Here is a 17262-nt window from a genome sequence, read left to right on the forward strand (position 1 = left end):
TAAAAGTGGTAAATATTTAACTATTATGTTAGTGTAACTGGCTTCAGTTTTAATCTAATTCAACAAACATTTATTGAATAAACATAGGACTGGCAGTACAGAGCTATATAACTTTAAAAAATATCTGGTCCCAACCACTTAGACCTTGTTACTCAAACTGTGGTCCATGGACCAGGAGCACAGGTATTTTCCAGGAATTGTTAGATACACAGAATTTTAGGGGCACCTGGGTGGCTCAGTTGGTTAACTGCCCGTCTCTTGGTTTTGGCTCAGGTCATGGTCTCAGGATCCTGGGATCCAGCCCCGCACTGGGCTCCATGCTTAACACGGAGTTGGCTTGAGGATTCTCTCCCTTTTCCTCTGCCCCTCTCCCATGCTCTCTCTCTGTCTAAAATAAATAAATAAACCTTAAAAAATGTATATACAGAATTTTAGGCTCCATCCCAGCCTCTCTAAACCAAAATCTGCATTGTTAACAAGTTTTCCAGGTGATTCAAATGCATACTAAATTTTGAGAAGCACTATGTTAGAAAAGCATAGTCTAAGGAAAGAAATAGACATTAATATTTTTTAAAAGGCAATAATTATACAAGAAATATGCTACCACAGAAACAAATACTGTGGGCCGGTAATAGAATCTAATTCTGCTTATAGAGATCTGTAAGAGTTTTAACTTCACTCTCTGCTATGTTCTACTTTCCGCGTGATACATCAGCATTTTCTAAAGTGTGTCCCTGGGTCAAAAACATCTGAGAAATGGTGCGTAATCTATACCACTGCTTTGAGATGCCCTGTTCACAATAATATGTTAAAGATTCTGAGAAGTCCTGTAACACATGTCTGTTTTACATAAACCCAGGAATACACAAATATACTCACACGTGCAACTTTTTTTCCTTGCGTGTTACTATTAACATATTACAGAACTAGTGTGCTATGGAACACACTTTGGTAAACACTGCATTTTATGAGTTGGCAACATTTCGCTCATGAATACCTTATAGGATTCTTCCGCTTCCCACTAACATCTCTTTTTCCTTTTATAGTTATAAAGTATCTAGAATAAATTCAACCTTGAATATAGGTGTGAACAAAAAAATACAATTTAGCTCCGACACAATGTATATAATAATATAGAAAGTCTGAGGCAAATTAATTCAGCTCTTCTGTTAAAACTCATCCAGATCGGGATAGATAAAGTTGTCTTTGAACAAACAGTACGCAAAAGCCTGGCCTCCACATATCATTGAAATTAAGCCGGATCCTGCAAGCAATGAAAGGAAAGTTTTGGTTAACTACCAATAATGAATAATTCATTGGTGAGATTATGAATAAGAACAATTGTCATGACTAAAATAATGTTCCTGAAACTGACATAGCATTTGAAATAGGGTAGTTTATAGATTCAGCTAAGAGACAGTAGGTATATATTCTGTGCTGATAAATTGTTGAAATTCAAAACTTCCTTCAGGGAATAGATGCGTGGTTCTGTCAAATTAATAGTAAGGAGCTCTTAAAACTCAGAAATTCAAAGGCAATGGAGTCAAAGCACATGCCAAGGATTTTACAATTCTCAATTCTTTTAGCTCTTCAGACTTGCCATTTGTTTGTATTGTGCTATTTAAAAATATTTTATAAGGTATTTTCTCTCTAATTATAAAAGGGAGATATGCTCTCCTCGAACTTGGAAAATATTTTTTAGTATAGAAAAGATTTTGAAAACAGAAGTCTACCTACTTGAGCTATTTGGTTATATGAGAATGCCTTCAGCTCTGATTTCATTGGCCCAATGATTCTTGTTTGTTTTAAAATATTACTCCAGCCTAACAGGGCTTTCATAAATCTGTTATTCCTTGTATGGCAGTAACAGTATGACTCCCATGAAAGGTAAAGGTCCCTGAGGGAAGAGCCCTTAGCGGATCGGAGGCTGGGCAGGACTGCACAACTTCCTCAAAGACGCGCATCTGGTACAAACCATGAGATAGAATTTCCAAGATGGTTAGCCTCTAGTCTTCTGTCTCTAAATTTTTTAACTCAAAGAAAATCAAAGAAGGTTACCTCAAACATCATTTGGCAACTGTTCTCTGCGTAATTCAACCCTTGATCTTAAAACTGAAATGGTGACCCAACTATTTTAGCAAATTCTATTGGCCATTCCAGTATGCCAACACTGACTCTCCTTGTCATCGAGGTAACTGAATTGCCTAGGGCTTAGTAAGTTTTGTGGGATTGTGAAGAAAATCCAAGGGATAAGTTGTTTTTCACAGAGAGAAAAGATCATCTCTACTTATACTGATAGCACGTCTTTCAGGTATCTTCTTTCTGATTCATTAAAAGTGTGCATTTTTTAATGTTTTTTTTTATTATATCATGTTAGTCACAATACAGTACATCCCTGGTTTCTGATGTAAATTTCGATGATTCATTAGTTGCGTATAACACCATGCAATAGCAGTTTTTGAAAGTGTCATGCAAAATAAAATATCAGTACTTTCTACATGTGTTTTCTGTATGAACCAAACAATATTGGAAAAGAGTACACACTAAGAATTAATGGATATGTAAGAGAAGTGGAAAATTAACCTGTAGTGAAGGCAGCTGAGTAATATAAATAATACTGATACTATAAACAGATAACTGGACTTTGGAGAAAACAAGGTGGTAAAATGCTGCATTTCCATTTCTCATCATTAAGTATGACCATACTTAAATAAAAACCATTGCCAAATTTACTGAAAGGGGGAAATGTAAAAATATTTGTATGCAATACCTAGCTTAAGCCAAAGGAAAAGCTTTGGAAAAGTCCACTTTAACTTGGCTAGTTTTCTTACTAGATGTATAATTGATGAATTCAGTTGCTCTATTTGTGGGAAGAAAAAAGTAAATGAAATGAAATCGTGCTACTGTAAAAATAGTAATGCCATTCATGTTGAAAGAGAACCAAAAGAATATATCACAAATATATATCCAGTGTTTTATTCCATGTAATTTTAGAACGATGAACTCTTTGAGCAGTCTTCTAGTCCAATCACCTGACCCACATAAAAAATATTTTAATGCCCCCACTATATTTATAAATATTTATGTGGAACATAATACGGACACATGTGAATAATATATATAGGTATCATGCGTATATACCTAAAGCAGCCCACCAATGTGATGTCAGGGGGAATTCCAACATAACTGAAAAAGAAAAAAAAAGAGTTTACTCATTTTTAAAACATGCGTTATTTTTTACACACGAAGAAATACTTCTGTTTGGTCAGATCATATCCACACGACAAAGAGAAATTTTATTCTCATTCATGAAATCAGGTGGTCCCAAAGCTGTACTTAGATCATAGTTGACAAGGTCATTTATTAAATCAGATACCTGAAACTCGTCTTCTAGAAAAGATGTTAGGCTCTTGGGTCAGCTCACAGAATTGATTTGAGCGTTATATAACAGAGATGGTCCTAAGGCCATCCCGAATCCTCGATACCTGACTTTCTCTGCAGTTCTGAGCCGCTTCACTCTGAACTCAAGTCTACTCAGCTGTATTTCTTAAGTATTTTCTATGTGTCATGTGTTAGATAATTACCTTGTAACTTTTCTGGGTCCAGAACCTATTGCTTATCTCAACCTTGAAGATTCAGTCACCCTATGCCCTAGAGTCCTTTTGCAAATATCCCATGGCTGTCTTCTATGTAAACTTAAGCCCCAAAGTAAAATAGAGAATTTGAAATATGCGGTTTAGTGGTTCTGAAAGTTACTAAGGAAGGGTGTGTCTGGGGACAAGGAGATTGATATACTAGCATTCTCTAATAACAGTGATGCTAGGATGTAACAATTTATTTGGAAATTGTGGATTCTTTTTTTTTTTTTAAAGATTTTATTTATTTATTTGACAGAGATAGAGACAGCCAGCGAGAGAGGGAACACAAGCAGGGGGAGTGGGAGAGGAAGAAGCAGGCTCGTAGCAGAGGAGCCTGACGTGGGGCTCGATCCCATAACGCCGGGATCACGCCCTGAGCCGAAGGCAGACGCTCAACCGCTCTGCCACCCAGGCGCCCCGGAAATTGTGGATTCTTAAATTGGAGACTGATGAAGCCATTAATAGATCACAGCACTGAGAAAAAAATGAGTAATTTAAGTTGCTAATAAATACTAATAACTTTGAATGATAACTTGTGGTTGATTCCCACCCATCCTTTGACTAGTATCTTTTTTTTAATAATGGAAGATGGGAAGGGAGAAAAGTTATAATAGAAGAGTAAATTTTGAATGGATGGATGAAGGAATGGATGAAACTGTCATTTACTGAGTAATTATTATATGCTTAAACACTATGTCAGACAATTTCTCATTCTGGTTGAAATATCCCTAGATCTCCCTGCTCCATAAAGGAGGCAACTAATGTGAATGATGTTTTGATTTCTCTTAAGAGTACACACCTCATAAAAAGGTAGGACTGGAATTTGAATCCATTTTCTGTTGACTCCAGAGATCACAGGTAGAAATAAAACCCCTTAGTTTAAGAACACAGTATTCTTGGTAAAGTAACTATTGTTGGGAAGTTTGCAAGCCTGCCATGGTGGGTTTCCTCAGGCCCCAGTTCCCAGTCTGGTCAATTTCTGCCTCAAGGAAGGGTTTTGGAAGAAAAGTATTCTGAATGGAGGCAAACCATGTACAAGCTGATGACAAGTTGAACATGAGAGGAGAATAGGAAACATCAACTTTCAGTACAGTTTTGAATCAGAAGATGTAACCAGTCAAAACCTCTCCCAGGAAGTGGTAAAAGAACTTAGTGGTGGAGGAAAAATGAGGGGTGGGGGGAGAATCAGCACCATAAGTTTTTATGATTAAGCCATCAGAGGACAATACACATATAACAAAGTTTTACTCTTGTGAAGCAATTTAGGTACAAACTCAGATTTAATATATTTTCTTTGTTTCCTTTATTTTAATTTGCTTACCAGTGGAAGTGATGACAACATGAAGAATAGTTACTGAAATGGCATAATCCCAGACCCATTCTTCTACAACCAGAACGGAAAGCAATCCGCAAACAAAGTAGGTGACCTGTGTTGAGACTAGAAGAACTGCAAATAGAATGAAAAATATAATTATTTGGAGCTAGAAAAACTAAGAATTTTGGAACACAACTAGAAACAGGACCATTACAACCTACTCTGCAAAGAAATTTTGGTTAAGAATTTTCAAAATATCCCATGTCTGAACAGTCCTCAAATTTGGTTAAGAACTTTTTAACATATTCTGTCTCTTAATAATCCTTTGACTTATAGAAAATAACAGCACATAATTTGTTTCACATTCTTTGTACTTATGATTTTAAAGGTAAAATACAATAAAGAAAAGTTACCATGTAACCAATACATGCTGATCTGTAATTGGATTGCAACTGTCTGTTTAAGATGTAGTAAAAACTAATGAAAAATCAGTTCTGAACAAAAGAAATATAAGAGTTATAACATTTCTTTGCTCCTAATTATTGCCTTACTTGGAAATGAGTTCCTTCGTGTCTTTGTAATAAAATGGCATGTTCATATTGTCATCTGGGACACATAACCAATAAGCATGGATGAAAGGAAGCCTCTTAAATGATTCGTGTGGATGGAAGCACTCTTCTAAATCCCCCCCAATTGTCACAGAGGGGTCTCCCCGAACATGTATAAAGAGCTAGTTATTTATAGGTTAGGACTGCAAACCTCTAAGAGCCTTGAACGTGTGAAGGGTCAACCTTTTGCCTCTTGTCAACCTTTTGCCTCTTGTCTTTGATACAGATCTTTAAGACTATAGTGGTTTCGAAGGACAGATCCATCAAACATATGTGACAAATATATGTGACATACCATCAAGGTCCTTTTGTAATGATATCACTTTCTCTAAATATTACCCTTCTTTTTTTTTTTTTTTAACAAAAACGTGGCAAATGATTACTATGTTCTTGTAATTCAGGAATCAATGAATCTAGACAGGCAAACTTTCCATTTTTCAAAGCAAAAGGTAAAATAATCACATTATATCATATTGTGCAGAAGTAATTTATTCACTAGCAAGCCAGGGATTGTTTCATGCTGAGCAAGGCACTAACCAAGTGAGCAAGTCCCAAGTGCCATCCTTTTGAAGGGCCTTACACTTACTCCTCCCCAATTTGATTTAATTTCACTTACCAGTTTTCAAAAAGTTGACGGGAGAATTCATACCAACTCCTTTTTTATCATATGGGAACAAAGTTCAGTTCAGCATGTCCTGTTCCCTAAAACTGAGGCTGTGGAAGGAACTTCATTGCTCTATCATACTGATGCCACCTCTATCCACATTTCCACGTCTACCTCTATCAGTGGCTCCCAGAGCTTCTAGATTATTATAGGGAAATAGAGATGCCTCTTTTAGCAGCATTGACAGATTTTATAGGTTAACTTGCAGCTACTTGGAGACATTGATTTTTAGCCTTGAACAAGCTGTATTTGCATATATTGATAAAAAAGGCTCAGGCTTTGTTTATAATATGAAAGAAAGCATTATTTAAGAAGAAGTCGTACAGAATTTAAAGTCAGGATACCAGGGTTATAGTCTTGCCTTAGAGCGTAGGAGTTATAAAACCTTGAGTATAATTTTAATCTCTGGGTCAGTCTTGTTTTTTTCTCTATAATTGGGAAATGGAGTGCTGTCTTATCAACCTCAAGAAATTGTTAGGAGGATTCTAATTTAAAATGAAAGCAATTTGTAACCTATTTTCTGCTATGCAAAGGAAAGATATTAGTAACCAAAATGTTTTAACGAGACTTAAACATTCCAGTGTCCTTGCTAAACCTACTCTCTTGGGTGACAAAAATCATTGAAACAGACAAGAAACTTGACCCTAACTACATGCCCAAGGCTCTGAGATTACTCTTACACTTTATCTCTGAGATTAAAGTCTAAATTCTCAAAATAACAACTTTGAAGAGTTATGGCAGTTATCTCCCCAAGCCCAAAATTAAAGATCTAATAGGCTAAGGTTTTATTGATATCTTCGTACAAACGTTAGTGTTTTGTGAGAGGAGAGAATGACATAAACTGTTCCAGGCATCCTGGGGATCTTTACTAATCTCCACTATGTAAAAACACAACCTTTCCAATAAGCTGTGTCATTCCTATCTTTCACTGACTGACCCAAAGGCAAGAATTAAATAGTAACAGTTGAGTTTTAAATCCCCTCCCAAAAAACACACATACAGCCCTTACTTAACTCTTTACTGTGACTATTTCTTTATTAATTGTGGACAGTTTTGATAGAAAATAAGTTAATTCTATCTTCAGTAGGAAAGCACATAAAGAGAAAGTGAAGATAGAATGTTAGACCTCTTGTGTCTCATTAGAATGAAAGTCTCTTTTTCCTACGTAGTCTTTGTCTATCCAAAATTGAATCTATAATAGCACCAAAGAAGGTTACCCATTTGAGAAGGTTGTTCTAAAGCTTTTTAATTTGAATTCAGTAATTTTAACTGACCAAGTTTCCTGTACAAGTCATATTCAAAAATCTGGTTTCTCTGGCTTCAAGCAATTTTTGTATATTTGTGTATTCGTTCAAAAAAAAAAAAAGTCCAGTGGTTTTCCAAAGAATTGTAGTGTTAAAAAAATCCACAATTCATTAAAAAAAAAAAAAGAATAGGAAGAAATTTAACAGACTATGAAGAATAATTATGTTTAGAAAGTAAGTTTCTGATCGAATTTCTTCTTTTTCTCCTCTCTACTTGTAGGTATTTTATAAGTGTTCATTAATTTATGTGTACTGTTTTATAATGGAAATAACATTAAAATCTCGTTTTTCGAAAGATGGGATGAACTTACCATGAATCCCCCCAAAACAAGTATGTTTGACATATATCCAATACAAGTGGCTATTATTATTAATATACATAAGGCTTATGAATGTAATAGGTACTAATTAATAATTATTTTTCAACCAAAAATTATGAATTTAAAAGAGATAATTTTTTTCTTAGTATACTCTCTATATTACTATTCCTTTGGAACATTTTTTCCCCCTATTTTGGAAAGAAAAATCAAACTAAGCAGAAACGTACAAAGCAGAAAATGAAAGTCCTCTGTCATCCCAGCTGGGAGATAACAGTTTGTTGCATAATTCTCCAGATTTCTTACCACTGACACCATGCATTTTACTCTGTTCTACAAAAATGAATAATTACACTACACAAACACTATTGTCATCTTCATTTTCCATGCCATAGCTCATGAGCATTTCTCTACATCAATATATTAAATCAGTCTTCTTCCTCTCCTTTGAAAAATATTTAACGTGCAAAAACTTGATCTACAAGATCACCAAATAAAAATTCCTATAATAATTCTATTTGATTATTTCACTATTCCATCCTATTCTGTCTTTCAGGAATAGCCACTTTAAAATTTTGGGTGGCATTCTTCCACATTAATTTTTGAAGTCATATATAAAATACAGATGGCTGAGAGGAAGGCCTGATATGTTATAAATTTTTCTAAAACAAAAACTATTTTGTTTTTTGAGGCATTTAACTCGCTCATTAACAAAGATTGGAAATTAAAACCAATTACCTTTATAATTTGTGTTGAGCCATGAGGGGTTTGTTTTGAAATCAAATGGTGCCAGGACATCCAACTCATACACCCTGAAGATGTTGCAAATGAAAATAGTTTACTACGGGGGAGGCGGTTCAAAACTTCGCACATCAAGTCTTTGAACATCCCTCTTCCCGCGATAGGTCATTCGCTTTGCCCACATTGTGGCGCATTTAGAAGCTCGCTGACTTGTATGGCAGCCAAATAATCTTTTCCACCACATTTTCTAATTTGTCCAGTGAAGTTCCCCTAGCGGACTTTGTTGTGTTTTAGCCCTTAGCTGTCATCCTGAAAGTCTTTTCCATCAAACATGAGAAGAGAGCGTAACCTAATTCTGTGGCAAGAGCATAGATGTGGAAATAAACCAGACCAGGGTTCTAACCCGGATGGATTGTGACACTGTGAATTTGGGCAAGTCAGTTCCATTTGGAGCTGAACTGCGGTGTCTTTTCTGTAAATTGAAAAGGTTAATCTCTGAGCTCTCTTCCTGTTGTAAAATCTGAGTCTATAAATATACACCTTCTAAGGCGACTGTTTGTAGTTGTGAACCGCTGGTCAACCCGTTAGCTGCCTCCTGGAGATGTAAGGCCCAAGAACTTCAAATCCCTCTCCTCTGACTCCCATGAACGACAAATCCCTGAAATCTGGCTCAGAGAGCCCTGAAGATTCTTCACTCTTCCCTGCTCCAGGCATGGCCTCACCATCTCCAGTCCCAGGAACAGCCGAGACTGTGTGTGAGCAGCAAATGCTGCCTCAGTGGGCTTGCCTGCAAGCGTGCTGAATAACATTATTCCCATTGCAGAAGTTGCTATAATTATTTTTGGTTACTCATTTGCATACTGAAATCAAAGGGTCCTAACTCCTTATTTGCACAATAAAATTAAGTTATATAAACACTCTACTTCTTGGAAATTATTTGTAAATCTACATAATGTATTTCAAGGCAATCAATGTATTGGCAACCTAAATTTGTAGAGGCCAAAATTAAACCATAGCAAGACAAAAAAATTACCTGGAAAAAAAATGGCTCACACTTACATAGAAATATTACTGAAAATACACATTTTACTTTGTCCTCATAATAACCCTCTTTTGATCAATTACTTCCATTTGACAAATGAAGACAATTACGAGAAGCTCTATGGCTTAGTTAAGATGTTTCCATAAAGTTAGTAAGAATCTGGGCCAGAAGTTAGGTCTCCTGACTTGGGTCCAAGAGATATTTCCAGTACATACCAGAAAATATTTAAATTTGATATGGATTATCTCTAAATTCCCTTCGAATTCAAATCTGCTCTGCTTCAATACCAGCCCAGGGAGTAAGAGCTTCATTTTCTTTCCATCACCGTCTTCCAAAGAAGTAAGAGAACGGTCCTGTCTGGTCCTATCTATCCACATCATTTCATGATTTTTGCTTTGATCATTTTCAAAGATGGCACATTTGCTCTCTTTCCTTTAAAAAGGTAAGAAATATGCCATTTTTTAAACATTGCATCCTCTGTTCCATGTCAAGTATCAAATATAAGCTCCTTTCACATTCACTCGTAGCTTTTTAATTTTGTTTGAAGGCAACTTACTTGAGCATCATGCAGCACACGCCCAGAACTGCATAGTACACGGTGTAGAGGAGGATGACACATATAAGAAGATTCTGCAAAACAAGCTGCAGAGAACACAGGCGTGAGCTCCAAGAGCCTGGGTTTTTTCACATGGTTGTTGGTAATGAGTCTGACAAACAAAAGACGATGGATGACCCCTTGATAGTGTTGGCTAGCTTTGTTTTGCTTGGAGACCCACAGAGTGGGAAGAACTTCAAAGTCCACAATGGAAGTTTTTCTGACTGGGAAGGCTGGCATGGTCCACATTTGTACCAAGGATTAATGCCATACAAAAATCCATATCACTTACCTTCCATCTCCTACCACACACTTCCTACATGCTAACATTCACAGTTTAATTTGACAGCATGATTTTAAATTGCAGCTATCTTAATAGTCAAAATAGAAGAGCTGAGAAATTTTGAAAAGTGTGAACAAAAAAGTACATAACACAGTAATAATTAAACCTGTGTGCAAGAATTTACAGAGCAATTGACTACAACACAATAGACAGTCCTAAAATGGCCTCTGCCACATATGAGATTTTTGAAGGAGGCATTGCAGATTAATGGGGACCAGATGGATTGCTCAACAAACAGTGTTGTGAAAATTGTCTAACTTCTAGACAGAAAAATCCCATTAGATTCCAGTCTTGTACCAGACACCAAAATAAACTCAAAATGGATTAAAGGCTTAAATGCCAAGAAGTAAAATGGGAGAAAATATTTGCAATATATATTACGAGCAAAGGATTGATATCCACAATACATAAACACATACAGATAAAAAAAGACAAACAAACCAAGAGAAAAATGGACAAAGTATATAAATACGCTGTTCACATGAATAAACATTTAAAAAGCCAATAAACAATTGAAAATGTCTGAACCTCACTATTAATCTCTCGAAATATATTCTTATGAATGTAATAAAAATGTCAGCATTTCACATAGAAATTTTCCAGTTTATTCTTTTCCCTTTTTATCTTTTTAAAAGTCTTCTTGTTTGGTCAACACTTTAACACTTTAGCATTATTCATTTTCTCTGAATGACGATTTTACCAAATTTACCAAATCTTTTAATTGGCCTGGGTACAGAGGAGCCCTCCACTAGATGCAAGAAGAGAAGATAGCACAGAGCACACCACAACCATTTAGCTGAATGGACCAAGTTTATAGACTTACCAAGAACTTACTTCTTTCAACTATGTAAAAATGGGTGGATTGTCTGGCCTAAGAGAACCAGAGGGAATCAGGACTAAAGGGTTCTAGCACCTTCAGGATCCCAGCCCCCCACCCTGCCCACAGCCATGCGGTCCCTAGCCCCTCCTACTCTTTGCCTGTAGACTCCCCTTTAAGAAGTCTCTTCTCTCTCCGCCCATTATTCTCATCCCCCTTTTGCCCTTCAGTATCTCCAACTCCTGGTTACCTAATCTCCCCTCCCTCATGACCTTTAGTCTCTTCTTAGCCTCATTCTTTTATTTATTCATTTGTTTTATTTTATTATTTTTAGTTGAAATATATTTGACGTATAATACTGTGTAAATTTAAGTACACAACATGGTGATTTGTTACAGTTATACACTGTAATATGAGTGCCATTGTAGTGATAGTTAACACTTCATCCTGTCTAATAATTATCGTTTCTTTTTCGTGGTTGGAACAATTAAGATTTAGTCTTTTAGCAAGTTTGATGCTTATAATACAAAATTCTTGTCTATTTTCTCTATCCTGCGCATTCGATATCTAGGACATACTACTAGCTGTGAGTTTGTAGCCTTAATACCTCAGTCTTTCTTTAAGACCTGCAGTCTTGTCGTTCATGATGGCTGACACGATCCTTTTTAAGGGAATAAGTAAAAGGAAGAAACCTTCTCACAGCTCTCTTTCTTTTACTAGAGAATAAAAACCTTTCCTAGAAACCCCCATCAGATATCCCATTCTGTCTTATTGACCACCACTTGAGGTCATGTGCTCACTTCCTGAATAATTGCTGACAAAGAGTAAAAGGGTCTAATCATGAGTTTAGAATATTGGGACTTTGCTCCCAGGGCTCAGCACCTACTGCTGTAATAAAATAAAAATTATTAGCAAGGAAGGAAAAAGGGGCGTGGGGTCTGCTAAAAGGGAGGCAACTCACAGTGTCTTCCAATATGTGGTAGAATCAGTATGGAAATAGTGATTTGTAAAGAAGATTATTTAGAGGTCAAGAGAACATGTGAAAGTTTTAGCTGAGTTGAAGGTCCAACTACTGTGCCCACATTTAATTTGGTTGAATTTCTTCCCAACTGTGGGGATAAGAATCTGCTGATGGAAGCTGGGTATGTGATAGGGAACAGACATTGGTGCTTCTGCAGCCTTAACATTTTCTTAAGGGTCATGAGTCTTTAGGATTGCTTTACTCTTAATCTATATATTAATAACAATTTGTTTTTCTTTTAATTTGAGCATTAATAAGGTCTAGTTGAAATATTTCTAGATGATCACTGTATTTCAATTCAATCCAAAATAAGATAAATGATACATAGTCTCTATACTAATATACAAACATGAAACTATTTTTGTTTCTATGTTAATATCAAAATTTAAATAATTTTTAAGTATAGTCACTTGCTATAAAATTTTATTTTTATAATCAAAACAGAATTGTGATACATCCTTAGAAAACACATAAATACTAATATGTGTAAGACATTTGGAGATATTTTTTAAAAAATGAAATCATAATTTGTGGGAGAACATATTTATTGAGAAATTTTACATATAGATATGCCTACTTCCCCCCAAATTTACAAAACACTGTATATAAATAGAATTACACATTTTAAAATTATTTTGAAAGAAATATTTTGATAAACAAAGCATACTTTTTGAAAGTAATTACCTTCTTTTCCATCCAAATAATATATTTAGATTTTCAAATAATTCTTTTCCTATAAGCAAATTCAGTTGCTTCTAGTAACTTCTTCCTATAATCTATACACAGCTTGCAAAAGTTACTTTCTAAAAGGTAATCAGACCATGACATTCTTCTGCTGGATATCCTCTGATGGCCCTACAGTCATCAGGATTCATTCATCCATTTTTTCATTTGACAAATAGTCACTGGGCTGAGTGGCAATGCAGAGTGAATTGGATGTGGTCTGAAGCATAAAAACTCAGTCTAGCAGGGTTTCTCAAATGTATAAGTATCAGACTCACCTTGAAGACCTGTTAAAACACAGATTTCTGGGCCCCCAGTCCCAGAGTCTCTGATTCAGCGGGTCTGAGGTGAGACCCAGAAATTTGTGTTTCTGACAAGTTCCTGGGAGATGCTGGGTCTTCTGTTTCTATAACCACACTCTGAGGACCACTGATCTAAAGGCAAGAATGATGAGTAAACAAATAGCTACAATAGATAGAGCGCTCTGGTTGGGGAGTGTATGGAGTGCTGTTTTAATAACATATTTTATTTAGTCCAGGATATCCAACATATTGTAATTTCAATGCATACTCAAGATGAAAAATTATTAATGAGGTATTTTATGGTTTTTGTTCATACTACATCTTAGAAACCCAGAGTACTTACTTACAACACATCTCTATTTGGACCAGCCACCTTTCAAGTGCTCAGTAGCATTGTGTGGCTAACGGCCACTTTATTAGACAAGACAGTTCTAACCATTGCCATTGCTTTTCCTGCTGGCCTCATCCCCTCAACTCTGTCCCAAATGGTTGATAGTCTAACTCTATTTACTATTTATTGTTGGATTACTATATATCAAGCATTATAACCATAATTTCTCAATTTTTCCACCCTCCCTTCCCCATACCCACCATTACGTGCACACATGAAAAACTTTCTGGGTATGGGTAACTATTCTCTGCATTTCACAGATTTGGAAACCGAGGTAAGAGGAGTTAAACTTAGCTCAGCTCAAGTGGCCTGTATATGACAGGGCTCCAGTCCAGAGCTGCTGATTGTCAAAGCTCTTCTTTGCCATGTACTGTCTGGCCTCCCACCTGCTAGGCTCTCGATAAAAGAATGTTGAATAGTCAATTCTAGTTCAACACTTTCTTTTTAAAATGATGGAAACTGATTCTTGACGAGGTTCAGTGAAGGGCCCAAGGTCATACCTTTATTTAGTGGCAGAGACAGGAAAAAAAAAGTGTATTCAATTACCAAAGGAAAGATAATGTTATCAAATTGACTGAATTGATAACTTTATTATGATACAATTATTGTACTTTAGGAAAAACCAATAATAAGAATCAGTTTGTAGAAGTCTAGATATTTAGCAACTGCCAAAATTTTTATTACTCCTTCAAAAAACAGATTTGGGTCCTGAAGCAAGTAAAGTGTAAAAAAAATTTGACATTATGACATTTGGCTGTTTGAACTTGACTGGATATTTGATATTAATATTTTAGGGTGTTATAATGATTGGAGATTTATCATATGCAAATGCAGATCATTATAAATGCAATTTCTTTATTAAAAAGCTCCCATGTTGTCTTATTTGTGCATAATAACAAAACTATTTTGAGAGTAGACTATATATACACAAGTCTGCAAAATGTGCAAATTTAGGATATGGTAAATACTTTATAAGTTGCTTTCAAAAGCACTGTCTGCTATAAGTCGTCTTTACACTGTCATCTTTTTGATGCAAAATATTGTGAGGCCAGCTCTCCTTCCACTGCCCTAAACACAAAGCAATTTTTTAATGCGTTGAAATTAAGGAGGGACTACACCTACTAAAAAAGAATAAAATTCTTTTAGTTTGGGGTCTCAGAATCCCCCAAACCACAACTACTATATGCAGGTGGTATGTCCCAGGTTTCAGAGCTTTAGTGGCCCCTGAGTGCCCCAGCTGCATAACTCCTTCAACTCTCCTGCCAGTTTCCAAACTGGTTTGACTGGTGTAGGAGGGCTGACAATACTGACTCCATCTTTGGCTCTCCATCTTGTTCACGCTCACACAATGACCTCCCTCAGGGCTATGTGTACAGAGGTCCCGTGGAGGTGAGGTGAATGCATGCTCTGCCCAGAATGTGGAAAGGCTTGTTGGGATCTCCCCGCTGGTGTGCAAATGGTCCCACTTTAGATAACTACCGTTTGCTCTATAAAATCCATGGGTTAAAGTCTGGACTTGGTGGAGAATAGCAGTGTAGCATCTAGATCATGATCCCCGATCCCCACAGTCACTGAGTTACCCTGAATAAAACTCTGTGTAAATGGTATAGAGTGGCTTGCTTAGTTTGTCGGTCTCAAAGTGCCTTCTTGGTCTGGAAGAGACTTTACTGTCCCTCCTCCTCCTTCTAACTCTGGGCTTAATTCAAAAAAGGAAAAGCTTGGGGCGCCTGGGTGGCTCAGTCAGTTAAGTGTCGACTTTTGGTTTCTGCTCAGGTCATGACTCCCGGCAGTGGGTTCGAGCCCCACAGCCGGCTCTGTGCTCAGTGCAATGTCTGCTTCAGATTCTCTCTCCCTCTCACTCACTCTCTCTCAAATAAATAAATAAAATCTTTAAAGAAAAAAAAAGGAAAAGCTCACATTCATTCCATTCTTCTGGAATCAATAGCTACCTTTCATTCTTCTCTTCATCTTTTGAATTTTTCCTGTTGTATCATTTCGTAACACCCCAGAGGGATGTCTTCCACATATTTTATAGTATTTCTTTGAGTAATTGGCTAAAAGATATGGGGTCTAATTGTTGTATGATACTTACCCCATTTTATCTAGAGGAGGAATGGGGCGTGTCCTTTATGCTCACTAATGTATGCATAGTGCCTGGTCTGGTTCCTGGCACGCAGTAGGTTCTCAGTGAATATAAGTTGACTGATTCACTACAGTTTTAAGGATTGAGAGAAGCATGGCTGATTTTCAGCCTACACATGGGTTAAGGAGTATCCATTATGACAGATCAGAGCCCAGGCCACACAGAACACCACCTCCTATAAGAGTAATCTTTGCTGAACAATAAGAGAGTAATCAATCACCAGATAGTTATTGAGTGTTGACATCGTGCAAAGTTATCACACAGTAAACAATTAGAACAAATAAATATATCCAATGTTTACATGACCATTTAAAGTATACCTGTAAAGTTTAGCTCACCCTTCAAAATAAACAGTTAGATTGAGCTAGGATAATCATCGCTTCTTCTCAGATGAAGAAACAGAGATTCAGAGAAATGAAGTGATGTTCACAAAGCTGATCAATGGAAAAGTTGCAATTTTATACCAAGTTTATTAACTCTAAGTCGGAAAGTAAATTTGGTGGTTCTGACCATGAGGGCAAAACTACTTCCCCGAAGGGAGATAAACTCGGCTTCACAATGACTTTGAGCTGTTAGTAAGAATCATAATGGTCCACATTCTTCATATTTAAATCAGATCACATGACCTGTATGTAAATGGTTCTCAAATTCTATTATTCTTAAGAAATACCAAATGTTTGCATGCGAAAAGTGCAAATTCCTCACACTCCGTATCTGGATATTAGGATTCTGTAGATACTGGGTAGAGGCCAGGTATCTGCATTTTAAGGATCCGCTCAGAGGATTCCAATGCAAAGATCTACTGAGGATGTAGGAACAAGTCCAGGTGATAAACAGAACATGGGTTTCTCCTATAGTTTCCTCCTCGGGTAGAATTTCTAAATGGGAATTGGATGAAGAGCTGGGAGAACTGGATTCCTGAGCAAAATGGGCAAGATGGATGAGAGAGAGATTTTCAACTGGAATGAACAAATATAATCTTTTACTTCACTGATAATAAGGAATTGCACACTGAACAACAATAAGACACTATTGTTCTCCTGTAGGCAAGATTTTTTTTTAAAAGAATCACTTTTTCTGGTGAATATAGTAAACATTATTCTAGACTGCTGGTGTGAGTAGAATTTAGTACAAGTCTAATAGGAAGCAATATATCAATATTTAGTTTTCAAAAGTGTGATTCTGAAGCTAAATACATATTTCTGGTAGGAAATAGAAAAGTCTTAAGAGGATCCATCTTTACATGGTGAAATCATTGGTGATTTCTCCCCCTTTTTTTTCTGTATTTTATAATTTTT

At 36.3% G+C, this 17262-nt stretch overlaps 1 protein-coding gene across 1 annotated transcript; it reads right to left on the reverse strand.

Moving 5' to 3' along the window:
• Window positions 1-1169: 1169 nt before the first annotated feature.
• On the reverse strand, window positions 1170-15151 carry TMEM244 (transmembrane protein 244). The gene is made up of 6 exons (XM_019806793.1): window positions 14993-15151; window positions 10186-10271; window positions 8585-8658; window positions 4960-5085; window positions 3142-3186; window positions 1170-1264 (listed from the first exon to the last, which is right to left on the reverse strand). Exons 1-6 carry the CDS (start codon window positions 15149-15151, stop codon window positions 1170-1172), a joined length of 585 nt encoding a protein of 194 aa, XP_019662352.1.
• Between the last annotated feature and the right edge of the window lie 2111 nt (window positions 15152-17262).

Source organism: Ailuropoda melanoleuca, chromosome 10 (genome assembly GCF_002007445.2).
Source record: "Ailuropoda melanoleuca isolate Jingjing chromosome 10, ASM200744v2, whole genome shotgun sequence".
NCBI classification, from domain to species: domain Eukaryota; kingdom Metazoa; phylum Chordata; class Mammalia; order Carnivora; family Ursidae; genus Ailuropoda; species Ailuropoda melanoleuca.

What these genes read in the sequence shown, in the direction of transcription:
- TMEM244 (XM_019806793.1), bottom strand. Translation starts at nt 15,151, where the DNA reads ATGGAGAGCCAAAGATGGAGTCAGTATTGTCAGCCCTCCTACACCAGT. An exon ending in GTGTGCTGCATGATGCTCAA is followed by an intron (nt 8,659 to 10,185) that starts GTAAGTTGCCTT and finishes CAACATCTTCAG; the next exon opens with GGTGTATGAGTTGGATGTCC. An exon ending in ACATTGGTGGGCTGCTTTAG is followed by an intron (nt 1,265 to 3,141) that starts GTATATACGCAT and finishes CATTGCTTGCAG; the next exon opens with GATCCGGCTTAATTTCAATG.